Source organism: Stegodyphus dumicola, chromosome 3 (genome assembly GCF_044657685.1).
Source record: "Stegodyphus dumicola isolate Sdum_Otavi_A_Nest chromosome 3, ASM4465768v1".
Lineage (NCBI taxonomy): Eukaryota > Metazoa > Arthropoda > Arachnida > Araneae > Eresidae > Stegodyphus > Stegodyphus dumicola.
The window spans coordinates 256,729,268-256,750,086 of record NC_140770.1 but is presented as its reverse complement, the minus strand read 5'-3'; the positions used below and the strand labels follow the sequence as shown (position 1 = coordinate 256,750,086).

At 33.1% G+C, this 20,819-nt stretch overlaps 1 protein-coding gene across 2 annotated transcripts in view; it reads left to right on the top strand.

Annotated features, from left to right (window-relative positions):
- LOC118191550 (uncharacterized) overlaps window positions 1–20,819 on the top strand; it is a 731,912-nt gene that overhangs the window by 567,662 nt on the left and 143,431 nt on the right. For both annotated transcript variants that reach the window (XM_085814069.1, XM_085814068.1), the window contains exon 4: window positions 123–236. In XM_085814069.1, coding sequence (XP_085670195.1) covers window positions 123–236 — 114 coding nt within the window. The remainder of the gene's footprint in view (window positions 1–122; window positions 237–20,819) is intronic.

Sequence of the window (20,819 nt, the reverse complement as noted above, 5' to 3'; positions counted from 1 at the left end):
CAGTATTCTCAAATGGGAAAACTGGTGACCGATTTAATATTTATGTATTCATTTGTTTAATGAAAGTTTATGGATAATCTCACTTTAGCTTTCAGTTACATAATGTATTTTTCTTCTCCCAGGAAAAGACAATGCAACTCGAAGTTCAGTCTCTGAAGGAAGATTTGCAAGCTGAAAAGATAAAAGTACAGGCTCAGCAAAATCGAGTACAGCACCTAGAAGAAGAACTTGCGATGGTAAGATTTAATTCCTTTTCTTTTTAAGAAAATGTTGATTTGATTCTAAAAATTCCTTTTATTTCTCAGAAACAAAATTATTTTCAATTACATTTTCTTAAATTCTTCCATATATTTGCCATTGAGCTTTAATAAATCTTAGAGTTTTCTGGCGTTTCTTTTAGGGCTACCTTTTCAGTTCTCTCATTAAACATGTGCGGAAGAATCAAAGTATTTAGTTTTAATGTATTTTATTAATATTGTATGCACGATTAAGGATGAAAACATTTTATACTGCTATTCTACTGAGGCAGATTTTTTTAACTCAAAACTGTAATAAATTGCCTTGACCAAGACAGACACCAAACAAAACTTCGTGTAAATTTTCACTTCCTATAAATGCCTCAGAACATCTTCCTTTCCTGTAAATGATAGTGCAACTTCGGCGGTACAACTTCTTAGAAGTTTCTGCATATCCCAGAAAGGAAAAAAAAACTATGTAATTAAGAAATCCTTGATAGAACGATGTTTTCACAAATTTTTGTCTATTGCATAATGTGTATGTGCCCTGATCACTGTCTGATGTCCGATTTCTTTAATGTGCTTAAAAAATATCAAGATGTTTTTCCTCGACGGATCACATCCATGCAATCTATTCTGTAAATGAAACTGTCAAAACTCCACACTTTGTTCCTGTTCGCGCTATATAGAACAGATTGTAAATAAAAAACGGTCAATACTGCATACTTTATTCTTGTTCGCTCTATACAGACCACATAGTAAATAAAACGGTCAATAATGCACACTTTGTTCTTGTTCGCGCTATATAGACCAGATAGTAATAGTTCAAAAGCACAAAAATACATCTGTGATAGATCAAGAAATTTAGTAGGGATATGAATGAAGGGTATGGCCTTGACACCCCTCTTCTTGTTAGATTTTTTTCAGGAAGATTTTTGACAGGTTGCTGTTTGCTTTTTCTTGATGCAGTTCTAATGAATGATCACATTGTTTGTAAAGAGAAGATATTTCATATTTGAAAAGTGGGTATAAAATACGTTTTTGATAATATATAGAGTTGATCTAAACATTTCTCACCACTCTCTTTATTTTTAGTTTGCCATTGTACTGAAACCAGAAGCAATCCTAAATCCCTTAGAAATTTCTTTAGACTCCTTGAACCACGTTTTAAGATTTTTTGCTACTCTTCTCGTAAAGAATTCTACTGCGCGTTCTTTATTCGGCGATATGTCGTGGAGAAAGACGATGCACATTATGTTTTTCGTCATTTTAATATTCAAATTAGCATTAATCACTTTGTTTGCAGTTGACACTGGGCATTTTAATGATTTTACAACTGTCCTTTGACCTTGGCGGAAATTCTTTTAACCATAAAGATCATACATTTACAACATTCGAAACATTCCGTTTATTCTTTGGATACGCGTCTGGAACAATTTTTCCACTTGAAGCTAAATTCTGACGTTTTCTTTCTATCGAAGGCTTTTACCACGTTTTTTAATAACTAGATAAGAATAATTTTCTTTAAAAAGAACACAAACATAGCCTTCCATCCATTGCTTCTTTAAATGCAACATTTTGCTTGAAAACAAAACTGTCAAGTAGCGGACGATAATTTATACCTTCAAAAAAATAGTTGCAGTTAAAAAAAATTCCCTAGCAATATTTTTTTTATAGAAAAGAAAAATCATCTAAAAAAATGTGGAAACATCCTCTCTATATTAAATTAGAAGTTCTATTTCTGAAAATAACAACACTTTCATTGCGTCAGTGTGATATGAATCACATTATCTCCCGAGATACTAAATGTTGTTATTCTTCTACATACTAATGTGTTTGTGTTTGTAGTTTGCATTCAAAATTTTGTTCTTTGCGATTTTCGTTTTCTTATGAATATTCAGTTGTTTTATTTTAATGGGTTTTAAGTTATCTGTATTATTTTTCCTAAGATTTAAGTTATCTTTAATTATATGTCTTGAGTTTTCTGCTTCTTTTAATTACCTGAGTTTTTCGCACGTTTTCTACCGAATTTTATTATATTTCTTGTTTTCGTTTTTTAAATGTTTGAATTACGTTTCATGGGATTCCAACGGTCTGTCAGAGAGCGTTATCTAACTGTTGCATGAGCCTTGTAAATCAGTATCTGCTACTGTGAAAAGAAAAATTTCTCATATTTTGCTAAAAAGAAGAAGAAATATCTTTCTGATGAGGTTCTGAGAGCAAAGGAGAAAGTAAAAAAAAATAGATTGCATATTACATTTTCTCCTGCTTCAAACTTTTACGCATATTACAATCCCCCGCCCCACCTTTTTTCAGCAAAATTCCTAGACGATTTCAGTTCTACGTTTAGAACAAGCGAACTCAGACCTAAAATATATCGACGAATTTTGTTACGGAATGAAAATTTTCTTTTCCTGCTTCTGTTTTTTTTTAATCCTAAAATGCAGATTTATATATTTTTTCTTTTAAAACAAAGCAACGTGGAGGAGCTCATATTTATCTTTTGGATATATATACTAAAGACATGCAGCAAATGTGGAGTTGCTGATGGGGGACGCCATCAAGAAAACTAAATAAAAACTCTTCATACATTGAATTCCTTTTTGTTCAACGAAAAATCCTTTTGCTTTAAGGATCTGAAGATTTATCTCGTCGAATATTTTCTTTAAATCTTTTTTTTAAATACATCCCTCTTTATTTTTTATATGTATGTATATATCTATATTCCTTCTTAATGCTTAACTCCAGGCTATTGTACATTTCTGGAAATCACTTCTTTCCTCCTTTCTCCGGGTTCTTTCTCGAGAAAAAAAAAGGAGGAGTTAGAAATAAAACTTTTTTAATGTTCTTCCGCTGTGACGTTCCAACCTACTTTCGCTGGACCTAAAAAAATAAAAGTAATCAACTTCAAAGAGTCGGAGATTCTTCCTTTTTATTGATGTCCTTTCCAAGTGGGTCATTTCCATTCAGAAATCCGGAAGGTTTATATCCTTTCCAAATATGGGAAAAAAGTGGAAGCCTTAACTTATGCTTTTCTTTTTATTCATTTTAAAATTTCCAAAGGAGTCCAACAAGTCTGCATGCCTTCTGATGGAATTTTGATATTCTTATAGTTCTGTAGTCATTAGTTTGTTTCGTTTACTGACATTCTTATTACGTTAAATATGTGTTGTAGTATTCTTCATCATCTTGATGTTCCAAAATCTTTGTCCTTTGTCCACAAGGATCTTTATAGTGTATCTTTTAATGATACCTCATTATGAATGTTAAAACGTTGTTGGCTAAATTGCCAAAATAATAATAATAATAATAAACTGAGATAATTTTAAAGTAAAAAAGAAAATATGAAAGCTTTCAGATTTTATATTACGCTCAAAGGATCGTTTTTCTTAACGTTTTGTGTTTTACCTTTATTTATGAAATATCATGTTCTTCGTACATAAAGCCACATAAAATTCAATTCAACAGCAATATCACAAAATATTTAAAAACAGCGTATCTTTAGAATTTCTGATAGAAAGTCCCTCGCGCTGGAGATAAAAATGTTTTTTTTTTCCTCTTGCAGAAAGGGAGAGTTTTCGGGAGAATACTAATCACACCAAATTTATAAATTATAGTCACTAGGATATTATAAAAGAATAACTTTGAATGGCATTAAGGAGGAAAGTTAACTTCGAATTATTCGAATGTTTTTATTAACCGACCTCCCAGTTTAAACTGACGTCAAAATCGCAAATTTTGAAATTAAACATTTCCATCAGTTTTTCTCGTGCGGAAATCACACTTTTTGCTTTCTTAACTCATTTTCCGAAATATAAGTATAGGCATGAAGTATGAAAAGTTACATTTCATATTTCATGCACTTTTTTAATTAAAAAATACAAAAAAAAAAAAGAAAATCTGAAAGGTTTCAGATTTTATATTAAACGCAAAGGAGAGTTTTCTAACGTTTTGTCTGTTACCCTTATTTATTAAACATCATGTTCTTCGCACTTAAAATATAAAATTCAGTTCAAGAGCAATATCACAAATTAATTTTAAAATGAACGTCTCGTTAGAATTTCCGATACACAGTCTCACGCGCTTTGCCATAAAACAAATTCCAAATTAGAGCTGCCAGATGTCCATATTCGAAGGAGATTTACGCTATTCAAAATTTGATGGCTCTAGGTACCGTTGTTTTATTACAGTGCGAGAAACATATATACATTTATGCGGATTCTTCATTATTTAATTTCTTTAAATATAACACAGGGCAATAATATTTGGTGAACAATTTCGAAGCAAAATGTCAAAACGAAATTAATAGCCATTCTCCGCTAACGCCCTTTGGTCTAAAAACGATTACGACCAACAGCAGCGGAAATAAAAACCGGGTTAAGAATTTTTGTTGACAATCTTGTATAATCATTATTCATTTATTAGTGTGAAATTAAATTTTAGGTAGATGAATTCAGCCATAGTGGGAAATTCGATTACATTTTACATCAACTTACTGCTATAACCAACTTGGACAGCTTCATCAGTAGTTGCAGGTGCACACGGATGTTGTTGTATTCTGTTGAAGCTTTGTTATTATAAATATGCTTTACAGGAAGTACCACCTAAGAGCATTTTCTTTCCCATGGCTACTTTCCACGATGTGTTTGATATCCTATGGGAAATTTCACTAAGGTACCTAGGTTAGGATCGAAGCGCTTTCCGCCCTTCCTCCCTCCCGGTCTTTCGCTCGTTTTGTCCAATGTAAAGAATATCAATGAGGATAGTCGAGTGCATGCAACGAAGAGGGGGTTGACACAGGAAGTTTCTTTTAGAATAATTCTACGGGGAGAATAGAGGACGTCATTCATCAAAAGCGTATCGTAATCTGTATGGGAATGGGACGCGTGGAAAGATTAATTCGATAGAAATGCAGATTCTGCTGAATTAATCTTAAATTTCAGGTGTATGGAGGTGCTAAAAATACAACTAATTGGCTTTTAAAATTTTGATGATGTGTCATGAAAGCACTTGAATTATTTATTATATAATTTTGAGTATATTCGTATTAAATTTTCAGTGCAGGAAAGCAGAAGCTGCTTGTTTAAAAAATATAAGAAATTGTGCTAACTCTCTCATATCCATTAAGAAACTTATAAAGTATTTACTCCCTCCTTTCTGCATGCCTTCGTGGTGTAACGGTAGTACACTCGGCGCGTATTTTGAGAGGTCCCGGTTCGAGTCCCGTCGAAGGCATTGCTCATTTTATTGCTCATTTTTCACATCTCCAGCTTCAAAATGACCAAATGTCTCTGAAAACTGTTACAATTTATCACACGTTTAAAAATTTAGAAAACGTAAAATGCCAATTTGGGGTATTTTGAAGCTGGAATTAAATAAAAGCGAAAGTTTTAGTAGAAACAAAATGGCATTAAATTGGATTCACTTCTCTTCCAGTTCAGTAACATGCTTGAAATGAACTGCTTATTTGTTGTCCACAAAATAATTTAATCTCATTCTCTCTAAAGAAATAAAAATGTAAAAATATTTGCTACTTGTATTCTTTCATTCAAGCATACATATATTTACCACAGCTGAATTGAAGTCACTATTGAAAGAATTTGTGTTTTGCAAATTACAGTGTATTCCTTTGACTGAACGTGAATGGACAGAATTAGACACATACATCTTATGCCGACAGCCCTCTTTCTTTATTTCTTTTCTTTATGAAGTAAAGTTGTCAGTATATTTCCTTACGACCTTTGAAGTTACTCGTTCAAATTCAAATGTTCCAGCGTCATTCTCCCAACCCCACCCGATTTATCGTCTTCTTGTTTTTAACAGAATGGCTTTTCTCTTCCTTGTAATGGTGGTATTCAACTGTACTGTCGATACTTTTCAAGTCCTCTCCAGTTGCTTTTTGTTTAGAATTCTGAAGTGGCTTTAGGTTCATTTTCAAGCATTTTTACGGATGAATGTTTGAAGGCATGAGAATGAAACAGTTCTGAGTTGTGTGGAATGAAAATCTTCAGTAGTGATAATGATGGGATTGTTAGAAATACAATTGCTTCCAACGTTGAGGGCAGTTTTTTTTAAACTTGAAAACGAGATTGTTCCAGTTGCTTACTGTCCTGAGAATGAATAACTAATAGCTTCCACCTCTTGTTGCAAATCGTACAGGAGGTGGGGAATCGTAAGACTATAGTTTAAAAACTGCGAGAACGAATTTTCGAAAAATATATTTAAATATAGTTTTAATCCAGGTAAACATTGAATTATTTGTGTGTATATATATATAAAACTATGTAAATAAGATAACACCTGTATCTATAGCTATGTAAGATAAAAACAATGTAAGTATACATTATAATTTAAATTAGCAATAGCCCCTTAATGCTTAATTTTAATTTGGTTATTTCCCCATTCTTTTCTAAAAATTGTAATAACTTTTTTTGAACTGCGACATTTCGAAACTAATCATATCATATGACTTCATTGACGCTGATTTAAATGATTTCATAATTTTATCATATGACGCTGGTGACGTAAATGGAACTAAAACTCAGACAGCCAATAATAATTTCGCTGCATTATTAATTATCCAACCAATGCATTGAAATCAAAACTAATTCCCCCTGAATTAAGATTTGCTCCTGAATACAAAGCATTTGCTTTATGAACCTCGGCATAGATAGACTGCTGGTTTCTGTTCTCTTCTTACCGCAAAGGTATCCAAAAAGCATGTGAAAATTTTTAAATAGGCTCGATTACGAGTGAATTGTAGCCACAAATGTATGAACCTCGGCATAGATAGATTGCTGGTTTCTGCTTCTCTTCTTACCGCAAAGGTATTCAAAATGTAAAATTTTTTAATAGGTTTTATTAGAGTGCCGAGTGAATTATAGCCACAAATGTCAATTGAAATAAAAAATGAATATTTAATCTGTCTGAGCCGCTAAGTTTCCTGTTCATTACGAATCAACATCTGCAATATCTATACTATAAAAATTCTTACATCATTTCATCTAAATATACTTTCATTATATATATGTGATATTTTAGACGTTCGCTTGGGAAGGTTGATAGATCACAGCAGAGAGCTGATTTCAGACTATGAAACCAATCACCTTTTTAGTCGTGGCTGACAAAAATTGCTTTGTAGATATGACTGGAGAGAAAATCACACCTGGCTTGATGGTTAAAACGTCTTTTTTATTTCGAACAGGAACAATTCATCTGAAAATACATTTTTGCTTAATTCGTACAACATTAGGGTGGCTAATGGACTCCATAATTTATGTATGCTCAGTTTACATTTTAGATAATAGAAAAAGAAGCTTAGCAAAGAGATGCGACATTTCTAGGCAGAGCAAGCTGCAAAAGAGTTGTGCGTTATAACTGCAATAGTATTTATAAGCTCGAAAAGTCTTTGTTTTAACCATGAGCAGTGATTGGACAAACGTTTTTCCCAGTGCCGATAAATCTGATGTGTATACCACATGACTTCCTTGTACGGAATAGCCCACCAGCGGCCGAGCGGTAAAATCGCTGAACACTGGTAGTTCGGTCCGAGGTTCGAATCCCGCGAACGGGCTGGCTGCATGGGCGTTTTCGTGGTTTTCCCCATGTGTAATGTGTATACGAGCCAGTTTCCCTTATAAAGTCCTCCACGAAGGCATCCCTCCCCTTAGGCAGAAAATCCTAGTGTGCTTTGCCGTAATTAGATACACCACACACCTTGTATGGAATATTAAATTATACGCATTTTTTCTTGCATTTTATTTAAATTTGTTGCATTAAATTAAATCTTCTTCGCCGACAGCGCATAAACCACAAGAGAATAAATGCATTCTTTAAAATTCACTCTGTTTGTTTACAATAGCGACACTCTGGCGCTAGATTCACTTAACAGTATTATATTTCGTTCATATTATAATTCAGAATGCACAAAATTTATATCATTTAAAGAATTATCTAATCTTTGCCACATGTTCTATTCAAATACTGTAATAAAGCTAGAACAATGTATAAAACAAAACAAACAAGAAACAGTTTTTCACAGACGAATGAGTATTTCTCATTCAATTAATTCAGTTCTCACTTCACGACAAGGCAAAAATATATAAAAACTCAAAATATATGTATTAAAAATTCCGAAGTAAATCTTAAACACTTATTTCCTCCAAAAAATACCAGAAAAGATTAAGCATGATTTAATTCGCAATAATAAATGAAGGCGTTATCTTTGTTGTTGCGAAGCTAAGTTTCTCTAGATTGGCAAGAAATCTACCATTCTGCTGCTTCAGATGTAAACAAATATGTCAGCCATGTTATTTAAAACTTAAGGCTTAACCGCACTTAAGCAGCTTTAAAATTGTTGATAATTCTAAAAATATTGCATACAGATTTACTAAAGCCATAAAAACCTTAACCGGAAGATAAGAACAACATAATTCAATCATTTTTAAAGCAAAAAATGTACAATTTACAAACATATAAGAGTAAAGAAACTGAGATCACTGAGCCAACAGAATATATCAATTCTGTTGACTGGATATATATATAAATATATTTATATACGTTTGGTGCGGCCGATTGCAACCAAAATACGAGGTGCACATCTGCATGTTATAGCAGTCCTATATACAAAATTTCAACGTTCTGAGGCTACTCGTTTTTGAGTTATGCGAGATACGTACATACGTTAGTGCAGACGCCACGAAGAATTCTCTTCAGAATTCATTTTAAAGCAGTTTTATAATTTTTTTGGAGGAAACAAGTCGTTTGTTCTGTCTTTATGTACAGATATCACGCAAAAAACATCGTTAAATTGCATTCGAAAGCGGTCAAAATGGATATTTTCGTTGAAATGTGCTGCCTGAAACTTTTCGCGATTACAATACTTCCTTTTTACTTCATACAAGGAAGTAAAATTACGAATTTAAAGATCTATTGCCAAATGGTGTAAGTTTAATAATTTTACTTCCTATTTTATATTTTACACATACACGCACATATATATAATTTGCGTTCTAAAGCTATAAATAGCTGTAATTTAGAGCAACACCTTTTAATCATTGATAACTAACATTACTCTGTTGCTGCTAGGCAAATAGTAAATTGTGAGAGCTGTTATCATTTTGATCCGCATAACATGTTTAATTTTATATTAAAAATAATGAGAGCTTATTGTTTGTTTGTTTAATAAATGATTTTAAAAATTCCATAATTTGTCCATAATTCTTCAAAATTAATTTTATCTCTGTTTCAACTATTATCATTCAAATTTTAACACCACATTGCTTATTAATGAAAAAAAGAACCATTTAAAAATAGCATACTTCTTCTTTATGTGTAATTATTTGAATAAACTATGGCCTATGGTATTGTTACGGATTTTATATTGGTTTAGTTATATTTAATAGAATTAATTAAAATTGTTTTACATCCCCTTTGCAACGCATCACGAGATTTATTTGAAGAGAAAGCTACGCGGGAAAAATTTAAATACAAGAGCACGAAAATTTAACATTTTAATAAATAAACATTTCATAATGGTACTCTTTTGCTATCCAGCAAAATCTAGAAAATATCAGAATGATCTCGTGCAGGATTAAAAATATTATAAAAGCTGGAGAAAAAATATATCAGTTCTGTTGTTTATTTAGTTCTTGTTGTTGATTGTAGCGAATTCGTGGTGAAATCGGATTAGCTTTCTCTGTTTTGAATTGAGTTCTATTCAACGTTTTAGTAGTTTAAAATATAACTACTGTGAGATATTGCGATATCGTACAAATATCTCTGAGGAAATTTCAGCATTTTGTTTTATCTGTTGAGATAAAAATAAATTTTATTCACTTTTCATCGGACTTGTGCATTCAATTTATTACGAACCCGTAAGCACGCAACAGTATTATATAGTTATCAGATTGGTAATCATGCCACTCATCATAAAGAAAAGGTTAAATTATAAAACTTTTTTATAATTTAAACGTTTCTTTATGATTATTAATGATTATTTATGATTATTATCTTTATGAAATATTGGAAAACATTTTTCGGCTATAAACTCCAAGAACTGAGTATAAAACATCTTTTTCACAATGCAGATTTCGTAAACTGTCCAGCCCGAAACATCCGCAACATAGAACTGGTTATTTAGTTATGTTAAAATTATATTTATACTACATTTTGTCCTAGTGAATCAGCCTCATAAACATATTTCAAAATTTCAGTGAAGGGTTAATGTTCTGTGGCAGAAAAATTCCTCTAAAAAAATCAAAGGATGCATTGCCGAAAAATCTGCCTGAAATTTTTCCGGAAGTATCACATTTCCCACACTTTTCTGCTTGCTGTTATTCTAACTGGCATCTCACTGTTTAAGCGAAAAAAATAAGGATCCATTGTGCTGATATTCACTTCATTCCCCCTCCACCTGTTCCCTTGAGGATGAGGGTTTTCCAAGCGGCACAGCGCCATCGTCACGCTTGCCATGGAATCTAAAATGCTTCTTCAAAGATCTTTAACCGAAACCGCGCAGAAGGTAGAAAATTAAGGTTGCGTGGTTCCTGTCGGTGACTGACGACTTTTACGCAGTTCCCTCGACTTGCATAATGGGGGATTGTACTCCACCAATTTTCTAGTCCGCCCAATTTTGCAACGTGGATTGGAAAGACCGAGAGTCTTGGGGATTGAGCTCAGTGAGGAACACATAGACTAAGAGCGTGGTTTAATACTTTGATTCTTTTGACATTATGAAGTAGAACTGGTTCGAGTTCAGCGGGCTCAGAAGTCTATTACACTCAGCTGTCCTCCGCTTTTTGATAGGACTTTTTACTTCGCTGGTGTAATATGAATTTGAAAAATAAACAAATAAATAAATAACAGAAAATAATTTTTTAAAAAAATCTGAAAGGTTTCAGATTTTAAATTACGTACAAAGGGGAGTTTCTTTAACGTTTTGTGTGTTACCTTTATTTATTAAATATCATGTTCTTTGCACTTGAACCATAAAATTCAGTTCAGTAGCAGTGTCGCAAAATAATTTCAAAGTGAGCATATCTTTAGAATTTTCGATACACTTTTCCGCGCTCGCTGGAGATAAAAAGGTTTCCCCCCGCCGTAGAGTGTTGCCATTGCTCGCTTTTAAATCGTTGAGTTTGTTGCTCAAAAATTCGTTACAGTTTTACAAAATATGAAATCGATAATAAAACAAATTCCAAATTTCAAATTTGGTCTTTCCACATGCCCATATTCGTAGAAGGATTACGTCATTCAAACTTCAGTGGCTCTATGTACCGTTGTTTTATCGCAATGCGAGAAATAGACGTTCATTTATGCAGATTTTTCATTATTTAATTTCTTCAAATGTTAGCAAGACACTAACATTTGGTGCCAACAGTTTGAAAAGTGAAACGGATATTTATAATGATTCAACGTAAAATCGCAAAACGAAAACAGTATTCCTTCAGGGACAAAGCCCCTTTGGACTAAAAAAATAATTAAAAATCTGAAAGCTTTCAGATTTTATGTTACTCCCACAGGATCGTTTTTAACGCTTTGTGTGTTAGCTTTATTTATTAAATATCATGTTCTTTTCATTTAAGCCATAAAATTCAATACAACAGCACTATCCCAAAATATTTAAAAGAGCATATCTTTAAAATTTTTGATACACAGTTTCGGGCGCTGGAGATATTTTTCCCCCGTACAGTAATTTTTTTCACTTACACCTTGCTCGCTTTGAAATCATCGAGTAGTTTAATCAAAAACTCATATGTGCTTTACAGAATATGAAATAGATAATAAAACAAATTCTGGACTCCAAATTTCGGCTTCTAGATTCGTGTGGAAAAGTTGGTTATTCAAATTTCAATGGCTCTAGGTACCGTTGTTTTATTACAATGCGAGAAATATGCACTGAGAAAAAAAAGGAGTTGGGGGGGGGGCAAATCTATATTATCCGTTCTGCTGGTCCGATTGGCGAAATTCAAATTGCGTTTTTCATGTCTCGAAAGCGCGATTTAGGATATGCATTAGATTTATATATCGCATTGTTCTAATGTGGGTATTTTGACACAAAATCGGAGAAAGACATATTTTAATCATACTTATTGTAACGACTTTCTGAAGCGTGCTCTATCAGTCCTGTCCATATTACATTTAAACTTTCAGTGTATATAAAATTAACAATATTTTTATTTTGTAATTTCATGGTGATCAATAAAGGCGAGTTAAAAGCGACATTTGATTTCTTTGTTAAGGGCACATGGAAAATAAAATGGTTCAAATTTTCGAATTTCCAATTATAGTCTTAAAAAATAAGCAAGACTCACGAACGATTCCATAAATATATAATTTGTATAGGTTTGGGCATAAAAACACTTAAAATTTGGTATACGTAAGAATATAAACAAGCAGTGCCAAGTTCCCACTCCTGTAAAGGACATAAGTTTTTCACGTTTTTCAGCTTTCTTACTCAGTGAAAATGGAAACACCTCTTTTTATTTTATCATATGGTTTATTCCCGTTATATTATTGTCAATATACCTTAATATTGTACAGACATTAGGTATTTTTTGGAAGCAGGAGACGTGAAAACTGAGCAACGCCTTCGCCGGAAATCGAACCACGGGCCTTTGGAATACGCGTCCAGTATTCTGGTGACTGGGGTTTTAGGGGACCCAGTTGCCAAATCCTAGGTGTGGGGAATCATCATCCACCACCCGTTTAGTTCGGGCGCCACTGAAGAGACATTATGTTATTTTTTTTTTTTTGGATGCAGGAGACGTGAAAAATGAGCAGCTCCTTCGCTGGGAATCGAACCACGGACCTCTCGAATTCGCGCCAACTGTGCACACAAGCACACCACGAAGGCACGCTAAGAAGGCGGGAGAAATACTTCATAATATAAACACATCCTTAGATGACATGGTAAAATCTATATGGGCTGTATAGTATTAACACAAACGTTCAGCTGTGTCCTATGGATTCAAAACGTCGTGTGGCTACAATAAAGCCTTAAAAATGTGAAAAGTATTGTCACAAACACTCCGTGTCAGAAACTTTACTTTCTGCTGTTAAAAATGTTTTCCGTTCTCTGTCTGATAAAAAAAATTACAAAAAGGCGCGGATGGTAGAACTCAGAATCCAAACGGGAGTTTTAGCCGTTGTTTATGGGAACGCTTACCTAAAACTGTTTTTGTCTCAATAGCTACTTTGAAAGTAGGTATTTTCGATGCTTGAGTTCGTCTGAGGATGGACTGATTTTAAGGATGGATAATTTTAAGGACCGTCCAAAAGTTCTAATACATTTGGGAATCGAACTGGGCCATATATGAAATAGTCATTCCGAAAAATTGATGAGGCTCGAGTTCGAGAGGCATCTTTAAGTTCCCCAAAATTCTCTGAATAGACCAGAGTAAAAACTAAAATGATAAAACAGAAGATTGATGCAGAAATGATAAAATAAAATAATTATGGAGCTGGGAGTTTTTAAAATAATACATTTTAAGCATTGTGTATATGCGTACAGTTTTTAGCCTTTTTCTCAAACATGTGTTTTTCGGTATATTTTTCTAAAACTTTATTTAAGGTAGAGTGCTTAAACTTTACCAAACTGTACAAGTAAGTTGGTTCTTAAAAAATACCTAGCATTATATATCTGAGTGGAAAAGGTTTGAAAATAATCAAAAATATGTTCTTGAAATTTTTGGGATTTTCCAAGTTTTTCAGTAAAATAATTTTAATTTAATTTTTTTAAACCAAAATGGAAACTGTTTCTTATTATTTTCAAATAGTGTATTTTCTGCCACCATACCCAGTTTTAAGGTGATAAACTCAATAGTGTTTTAGAAATAAACCGAACAGACATATTGTTCAAAAATTTCATATAGCTACATGAAAAGTTAATTAGCTCTTGCAAACTAATTTATGCATTTAAGAAATTTCTTTTTATTTAAATATGAGCTGAACTATGTGTATTTGCTGGGAAAGTTATATGGTGGCAACAATTTGAAACGTGAACCGACGTTTATAGTGAATCAACGCAAAATGTCAAAACGAATTAATAGCTCTTCTGGGCTAATAATACATTCATAGCTATAATAACAACTATATTCATGTAATAAATTCGCATTTAACCGCTAATAAATGTACAGTCTTAGCTAACATTAACTAATTAATTTACATATTTGGTATTCTATGTATATTACTTCAAATTTATATTGTTTTGAGCATATCAGTGATTTTTCATATCACTTTTTTTTTGCACTATAAAGCAAAAAAGGCCTTCTGGCGTCACTACATTTCCATTTTCATTTTAAAATTTTTTTTAAAAATCTTTTTTTTTTACGTTCTTCCACTGGAATTGAAAGCTTAGTCAGCTTCGAAAGTGAAAGACGGCGACAGCGAGAAAAGTAAGAGAGGGGGAAAAAAGGAAGATCGAAGAAATGAAGCATTTCTTATTCGGAATCGTTTTCTCTATGGCTAGAGAGAGAAGCCTGCGAAACAGATAAAACCCGTGGCGTCGAAAACTACGTAATCTCTTGTTAAAAAAGTTGCCAAGAGGGGTGGAAGTCGAATAAAAAGATGAAAGCGAAAAGATGTTCTTGGGTAACGAAACATTTTTGGTTGAATTCTGTCCAAAAACGCTGCACGCACCAGTGCTTGTAAATATCTGGAGTAGAAAAATATAAATAAAAACCATAGATAGCGTCTAAGCCTCATCTCTGTTTTGTGCATGAACTTGTCTATATATATATATATATATCGTTTTCCTGAAAGGAACTAAAGTTTCTGAAAATAAATGGTAGATATTTATTATTTTCAAACACTTTTCGAAATATTTGAAATAATATTTTTTCAAATATTTATTATTATTTTTAATTGCTTTAAATTACTCATATAAATGGGAGATGTTTATTATTTTCTAAAACAAGATTTTTAAAAATAAATTCGAGATATTTATTATATTATAAAATACGATTTTTGAAATAATAATTATCTACCATTTATTTATATGAATTTTAAATTTGATGAAAATTTCAAATATATAAAAACTTATAAAAATTTATAGAATAATATAAATTCCCTATGTTATTTTTTAAATTTACATCTTAAACATTATGCCACCAATTGCATATTAATATCGTATTTTCTCACATGTGTTCCCCCCTCGCGTGATTTTCCTCTAGTTTTTTCAGCATATGATTTAGAATTTTCTGATTCACAGTAATTGAAATAATGAATGTAAAATATATTGCACAAATCGGAAAATATTTTTTTAAATAAAAAGAAAATATTAATGGAACTGATTAAGCCTTTGAAATAATTAATATAATATTATTTGTGTGTCTTTATATGTGCTTTTTAATGTGCTAAGTTTATCATTTAATCCATCTCTTTAGAAGTAATAATATACCGCCTATATTTCCCCTTCCGGTTATCACGCGATAAAATTAAAAGAAAAAGGGGAGCAAATACGTGAGTAAATACGGTAATAGCACCTGTATTATAATTAAAACGTTCTTTCATTTTTTTTTAATTTTATTAATTTTTTTCCATTTTACTGCAATTTTTCGATAGACTTTACTCTCGAAATTAAGATATTTTCATGTTTTAGTTTTTATTACAAAATATAATCAAACCTAAACCTAATTCTATTTTATTGATTTTATTTCCATTTGATCATTATCAGATATTACAAATAAAACTCTTGCCAATCCATGAGGTGTAACTTTTATCTTTCTTTATCTTTTGTGTTGTATCCATAAAATATATTTGGTGAAACTAAAATATAGTACTTTTCAGCAAAATATGCGAGTCTCATGTCAAGAAAGGATGAATAAATTCAACGATTTCAAAGCGAGCAGTGGCAACACCGTAGGGAATAAAACATACTTTATCTCCAGCGCGCGAGACTGTTAGATATGCTGTTCTGAAATATTTTCAGCCCAAAGTATCGTTAGCGCAAATGCTCTCAAAACGTGTATATGTCTATAAATGAAAACAACGCCCGTTTGGTCGTAATGTAAATTCTGAAAACTTTCTTATTTTTATTATTTATTTTTATTTTACTTTTTTGGTGAGGTATTTTTACTAATACTTCTAAGGATGTTTCTGCTCTGTAAAGGAAAAAGACGTCTCCATAAATGCTTATAAATATTCTGTAAAACTAATGCCAAACTAAAGATGAAATTTTCTGAAATTTAAGGAGTTAAAAGTACGTTTTCCTTCTTTACTAAGCTTGCATAGTAAGGCCAGTTTGTAGAGCTTAGTGTTTTGGATCTATTGCGCATAGAAGCTGGAAAGGAAAATTCCATTCTCCCTTCTCCTCCTACTACGTTGTTGTAACTGCTTTCTTCACCGATATGCTTTTAACGGGTTTTTACAGCGTAGTTTCTGCTTCAGCGCCCGCTTTGTCGTCTAAAAATTTTCTCTTATCCTCTTGAATTTGTTTCAAAGCTCAGTTCCTCCCCCCCCATATTTGCTTTTATTGTAAAAGAATCTGACGGTGGCATCATTCTTTTTTTATTTTTCCTTAGTGTGCGGATAGATAACTCTAGGTATAACAATAGATAGAAAGAGAAAGTTACTTAAAATGCAAACTCCGGAAATAAATCTAATGTTAGAAGGACTGTGGTGAAATTTGCTTTAAAACAATTTTGAAGATTTATGTTATGATATGTATGTGGAAATGAATGAATTTCCAAGTTTTAATGAATTGTATGTATAAATTATGCAAATCAACTATTTAGCTATTCATTGTATTAACGTTTCGTTAAGAATTAAAATTTTATTCCTACTAATGAACTTGCATGTTAGTTATATTTAATCAGTATTTTATACATACTGTTTAAATCGATGGTTTAATTTTTTAAATAAATTATTATTAATTTTTTAAATAATGTTTCCTCAATTGTTAATTTTCTACATTATTCTGAATGAAAATTTATAACATCAAAACCTTAGATTTGAACGAGGATTTGTTTTTATTACACATACTGGTAAGTAAGATGTGTTCTTTGGCTCTTGAAAAATTACTATCTATTCAAGATTGCTTAAACATTTTCGATTAAATTCTTAGAATTAGAATTAAAACGCTAATACACTAAAAGCCATATTACGCAACTACCCGCTGTGGCAGACCGTTTTGGTCTTGTGTAGAGGTGGTCACCTTAAACTGGTGATATTTATTTTTTCTGTCAGAAATATTACTCGGATTCGAAAATGGTTTTCCAGGTAATAATAGCTTGAAAGTTTCAGTATGTTTTCTGTAATAATAGCTTGAAATTCCAGTATAATGAGCTAGCAAACTGCGGGACTATTTTATCTTAAATGTCTGCACCGTATATTTGGTGCAAATTTGCTTCCTTTTGTTATATTTGGCATGCCTTTTCAAATAAACTACATGAATAAAAATGTGCCCATCAAATATTTTTCAATTGTTTCTTTCGGCTGTGATTCTGTTCTGTATACAAGCATTTAGAGTCGCATCAATTATGCTGTTGTTACTTATGCTCACTTGTCTGGCAGTTAACATCAGCCCAAGCCCTCGTGGCAGGGAGCTGGAGATACGCCTGTGGTTGGCAACAGCCTTGAGCTCTTTATAAGGTGACAGTGCGATTTAGCTCAGTTCCGCACTCAATTTTGACGGAGAGCACCTATGGGAGTGGGGAGCGGGTCCAAGGGTCTCCCATCCATTTCCCCTTCCTCCAAACCACACGAGAAGACTTTCGGCTCCCCGCATATTTAGAGTGTCACCATGTCGCATCAACACTATAAATTTACGAACATCCATCCCTTCTCCGGGATTCGAACCCGGGCCCTTCGGCACCGCATCAGCGGTGCTAGCCGCTATACCGGTTGGGCGGCGCATTAGTTATACACACCCCTTTTCTTTTATACCATGCATCTAGTTTATTATCTTGTGCCATATTGCCGTTATTGAAATGATACTCAAAATCATATTAGCATTTTTAATGCTGTGAGTGGGTTTAAAGCGACATTTACGTATATTTGGATTTGTAAATTACCTGCCTGTCCTTATCCTCATTTTAAATCTAGGCAATCTGCAAAGGCATGTATAAAGTATTTTCTCAGCCTTTTAAAAGGCAACTGGGGATTAGAGGACCCAATCGCCAAATCCTGTTCGTAAAGAATCATCATCCTCCACCTTTTAGTTCGAGCGCCACTGTAGAGTCATTAAGCTATTTTTTGAAGCAAGAGACATGGTAAATGTACAATGCCCACGCCGGGACTTGAACCTGGACCTCTCGAACTCGAACCGAGTGTGCTACTGTTACATCTCGAAGACTTGCTGGAATTAGGGATAAAATACCTTATACATCCATATGATTATTTTCATTTAGATATTTTATGTTTCATTTGTTGAAATGGGCGTAGCCTGTAATGACTATAAGACCAACCTGTTTGGTTAGGCGGGTGGGGCTGCGCCCACTACTGATACTGATATCTTATACATCCAGTATCATCAGCATATTATTTTGTTCAGTAATATGTGAACAACAGTGCTGTCTGGATCACAAAGCGATTTCGATAGGTCATATGAAGGTCTCATCTCAAAGATGGCGTAGGTGGCAAATTCTAGGTTAGAATCTTCACTGGAAAAGTAGTGATTAACCTCAGAGCAAGGACCTAGGCGTTTTGCTTGCATAGTATCTTTGTAATAAAATTACGTTGACACCATTGACTGTAATTGGGAAAATGAAATTCACAAAGTTAAGATAAAGCATCCGCTGAACGGCTATGAAAAAAGAATCGCTATGGGTTTAGGAAAGGAGATGGATTTGGTGCCCCAATTGAGAGAAGACATGAATCCCGCACCCCCATAGAATGTTTGCGTTGAGAGAGAAGAAAATTCTCCGATACAAAAACGGCGCACGTAGGAATCGTAGTCGAAGAGAACCTATCCACGGAGCATGAAGATCCTGGGCTCGAATCACTTCCAGATTTCTTTATAGCTCAGATTTAAAGTAACTTGCTAGGAGTGGTATATTTCGTTATTATAATACCCTAAACAGTTTAAGTTGAAGAACTAAAGTTTAAGTTGAATTTGTCAACTGAAATTTGCAGAAATTCTTGAAAGGATTTGGAAAAAAAAAACCATTTTCAAAACACCATTCGTTATATGCGATTTTTATGTATATGGAAGCACGCTGTAACCTTAAAAAATTAATATCTTATCGAGAACAGGACGGAACTAGAACTTTCGTTTGTTATATTCAGTGGTTCGTTATAAACGGATTTGCTATAGCGGGGTTTGACTGCACTGCGAACAGTGCCAATATTAAACAGTTTAACGATGAATTGTACAGTACCTTTAAATTTTGTCCTTTCTTGAACATACAAAACTACGATATTGTATCATTTTAGCTTAATACCCAGGACCTCATAAAACAATGAAAATAAAGCATTACTGCATTTGTACTGCATGGATTCATTATGTTCAGTTTAAGAAAATGACAAAATAACAAAACTCACACTTCTATGTCAAAGCACTGCGTGAGCAATGAAATATAGTCCGAACTAAAACATGGATGTCTGTGCTTAACATTAGGCTGCTTTACTTAACTATATTACAGCCATTTATGGCTTAATATATTTTGAAACTTTTGAACTGTTTATTTTTAATTCCCCAAATTTGTTTTGGGCTGAGCATAACTGAAACTGCTTGTACTGAGGCAGCGAATACGAATTGTATGATTTTCTATACCTAAATTATAGTAGGTAGTTAAATTTTATAGCGATAAACTTTTTTACGAGACAAATACTTTTTAGTTAAGATTTATTGTTAAAAAGTGTCCAAAATACAACATTGTTTTAGCATGTGTGTTGGTATAAACTTTTACCAGTTCCCCATACCCAAAAACACTCAAGGCCAATAAACTATCGCCATACAAAATGGGCGCAGGCACGCCTGCCTCGCAGGCGATTAAACAGCACGGGGTTGAGAGGGAGAGAGCTGAGCGGCTAACCTTTTTCATTTTCGCCTATCGTTGCCATTTCCGAGCCATAAATTTTCCCAAAACGTGGTACGCGTTGGGACGAAGTCACTCCGCTGTCTGAAGGAGTTGAAGTGTTTATATGAGGGTTCGAAGGAAGTTTTTGTCAAGAACAAGAATTTATCTTCCGAAAAAGATAAAAGAGCCTGCGTTATGAAATCTTTGGGATTTCCCTCATTTCTCGACAAAATCCCCGAAAGGGAAATTCAAAAAATCTTTTTACTTCCAAACCGTTCCTTCTCCACCACTTTTCCTCAGTGGAATACTTGAAATGTTTTTTGTCTCTGGAAACCTCTGAATTATGTTTAATTCCAAATAATCACAGCGTGACATTAGCGTTCTATATCAAGTACACTAGTGATTTAATTGTCGGTGTCCGTTTGTAGGTAGCGGTATTTCGGTATTTCTCTTGTAGTGGCTACTCGTTTTTTACGTTCTAAATCTATTTATTTTTTAACTTGGAGACTTTTTGGATTTTTCAAGCTAGAGAACATAGTATATCAATTGTACCCTTAGTTTCAAACCTGATTGTTAGCTGAACTTGAGCACTTGAAACACGGGGGCTCTCACGGTAGAAGGA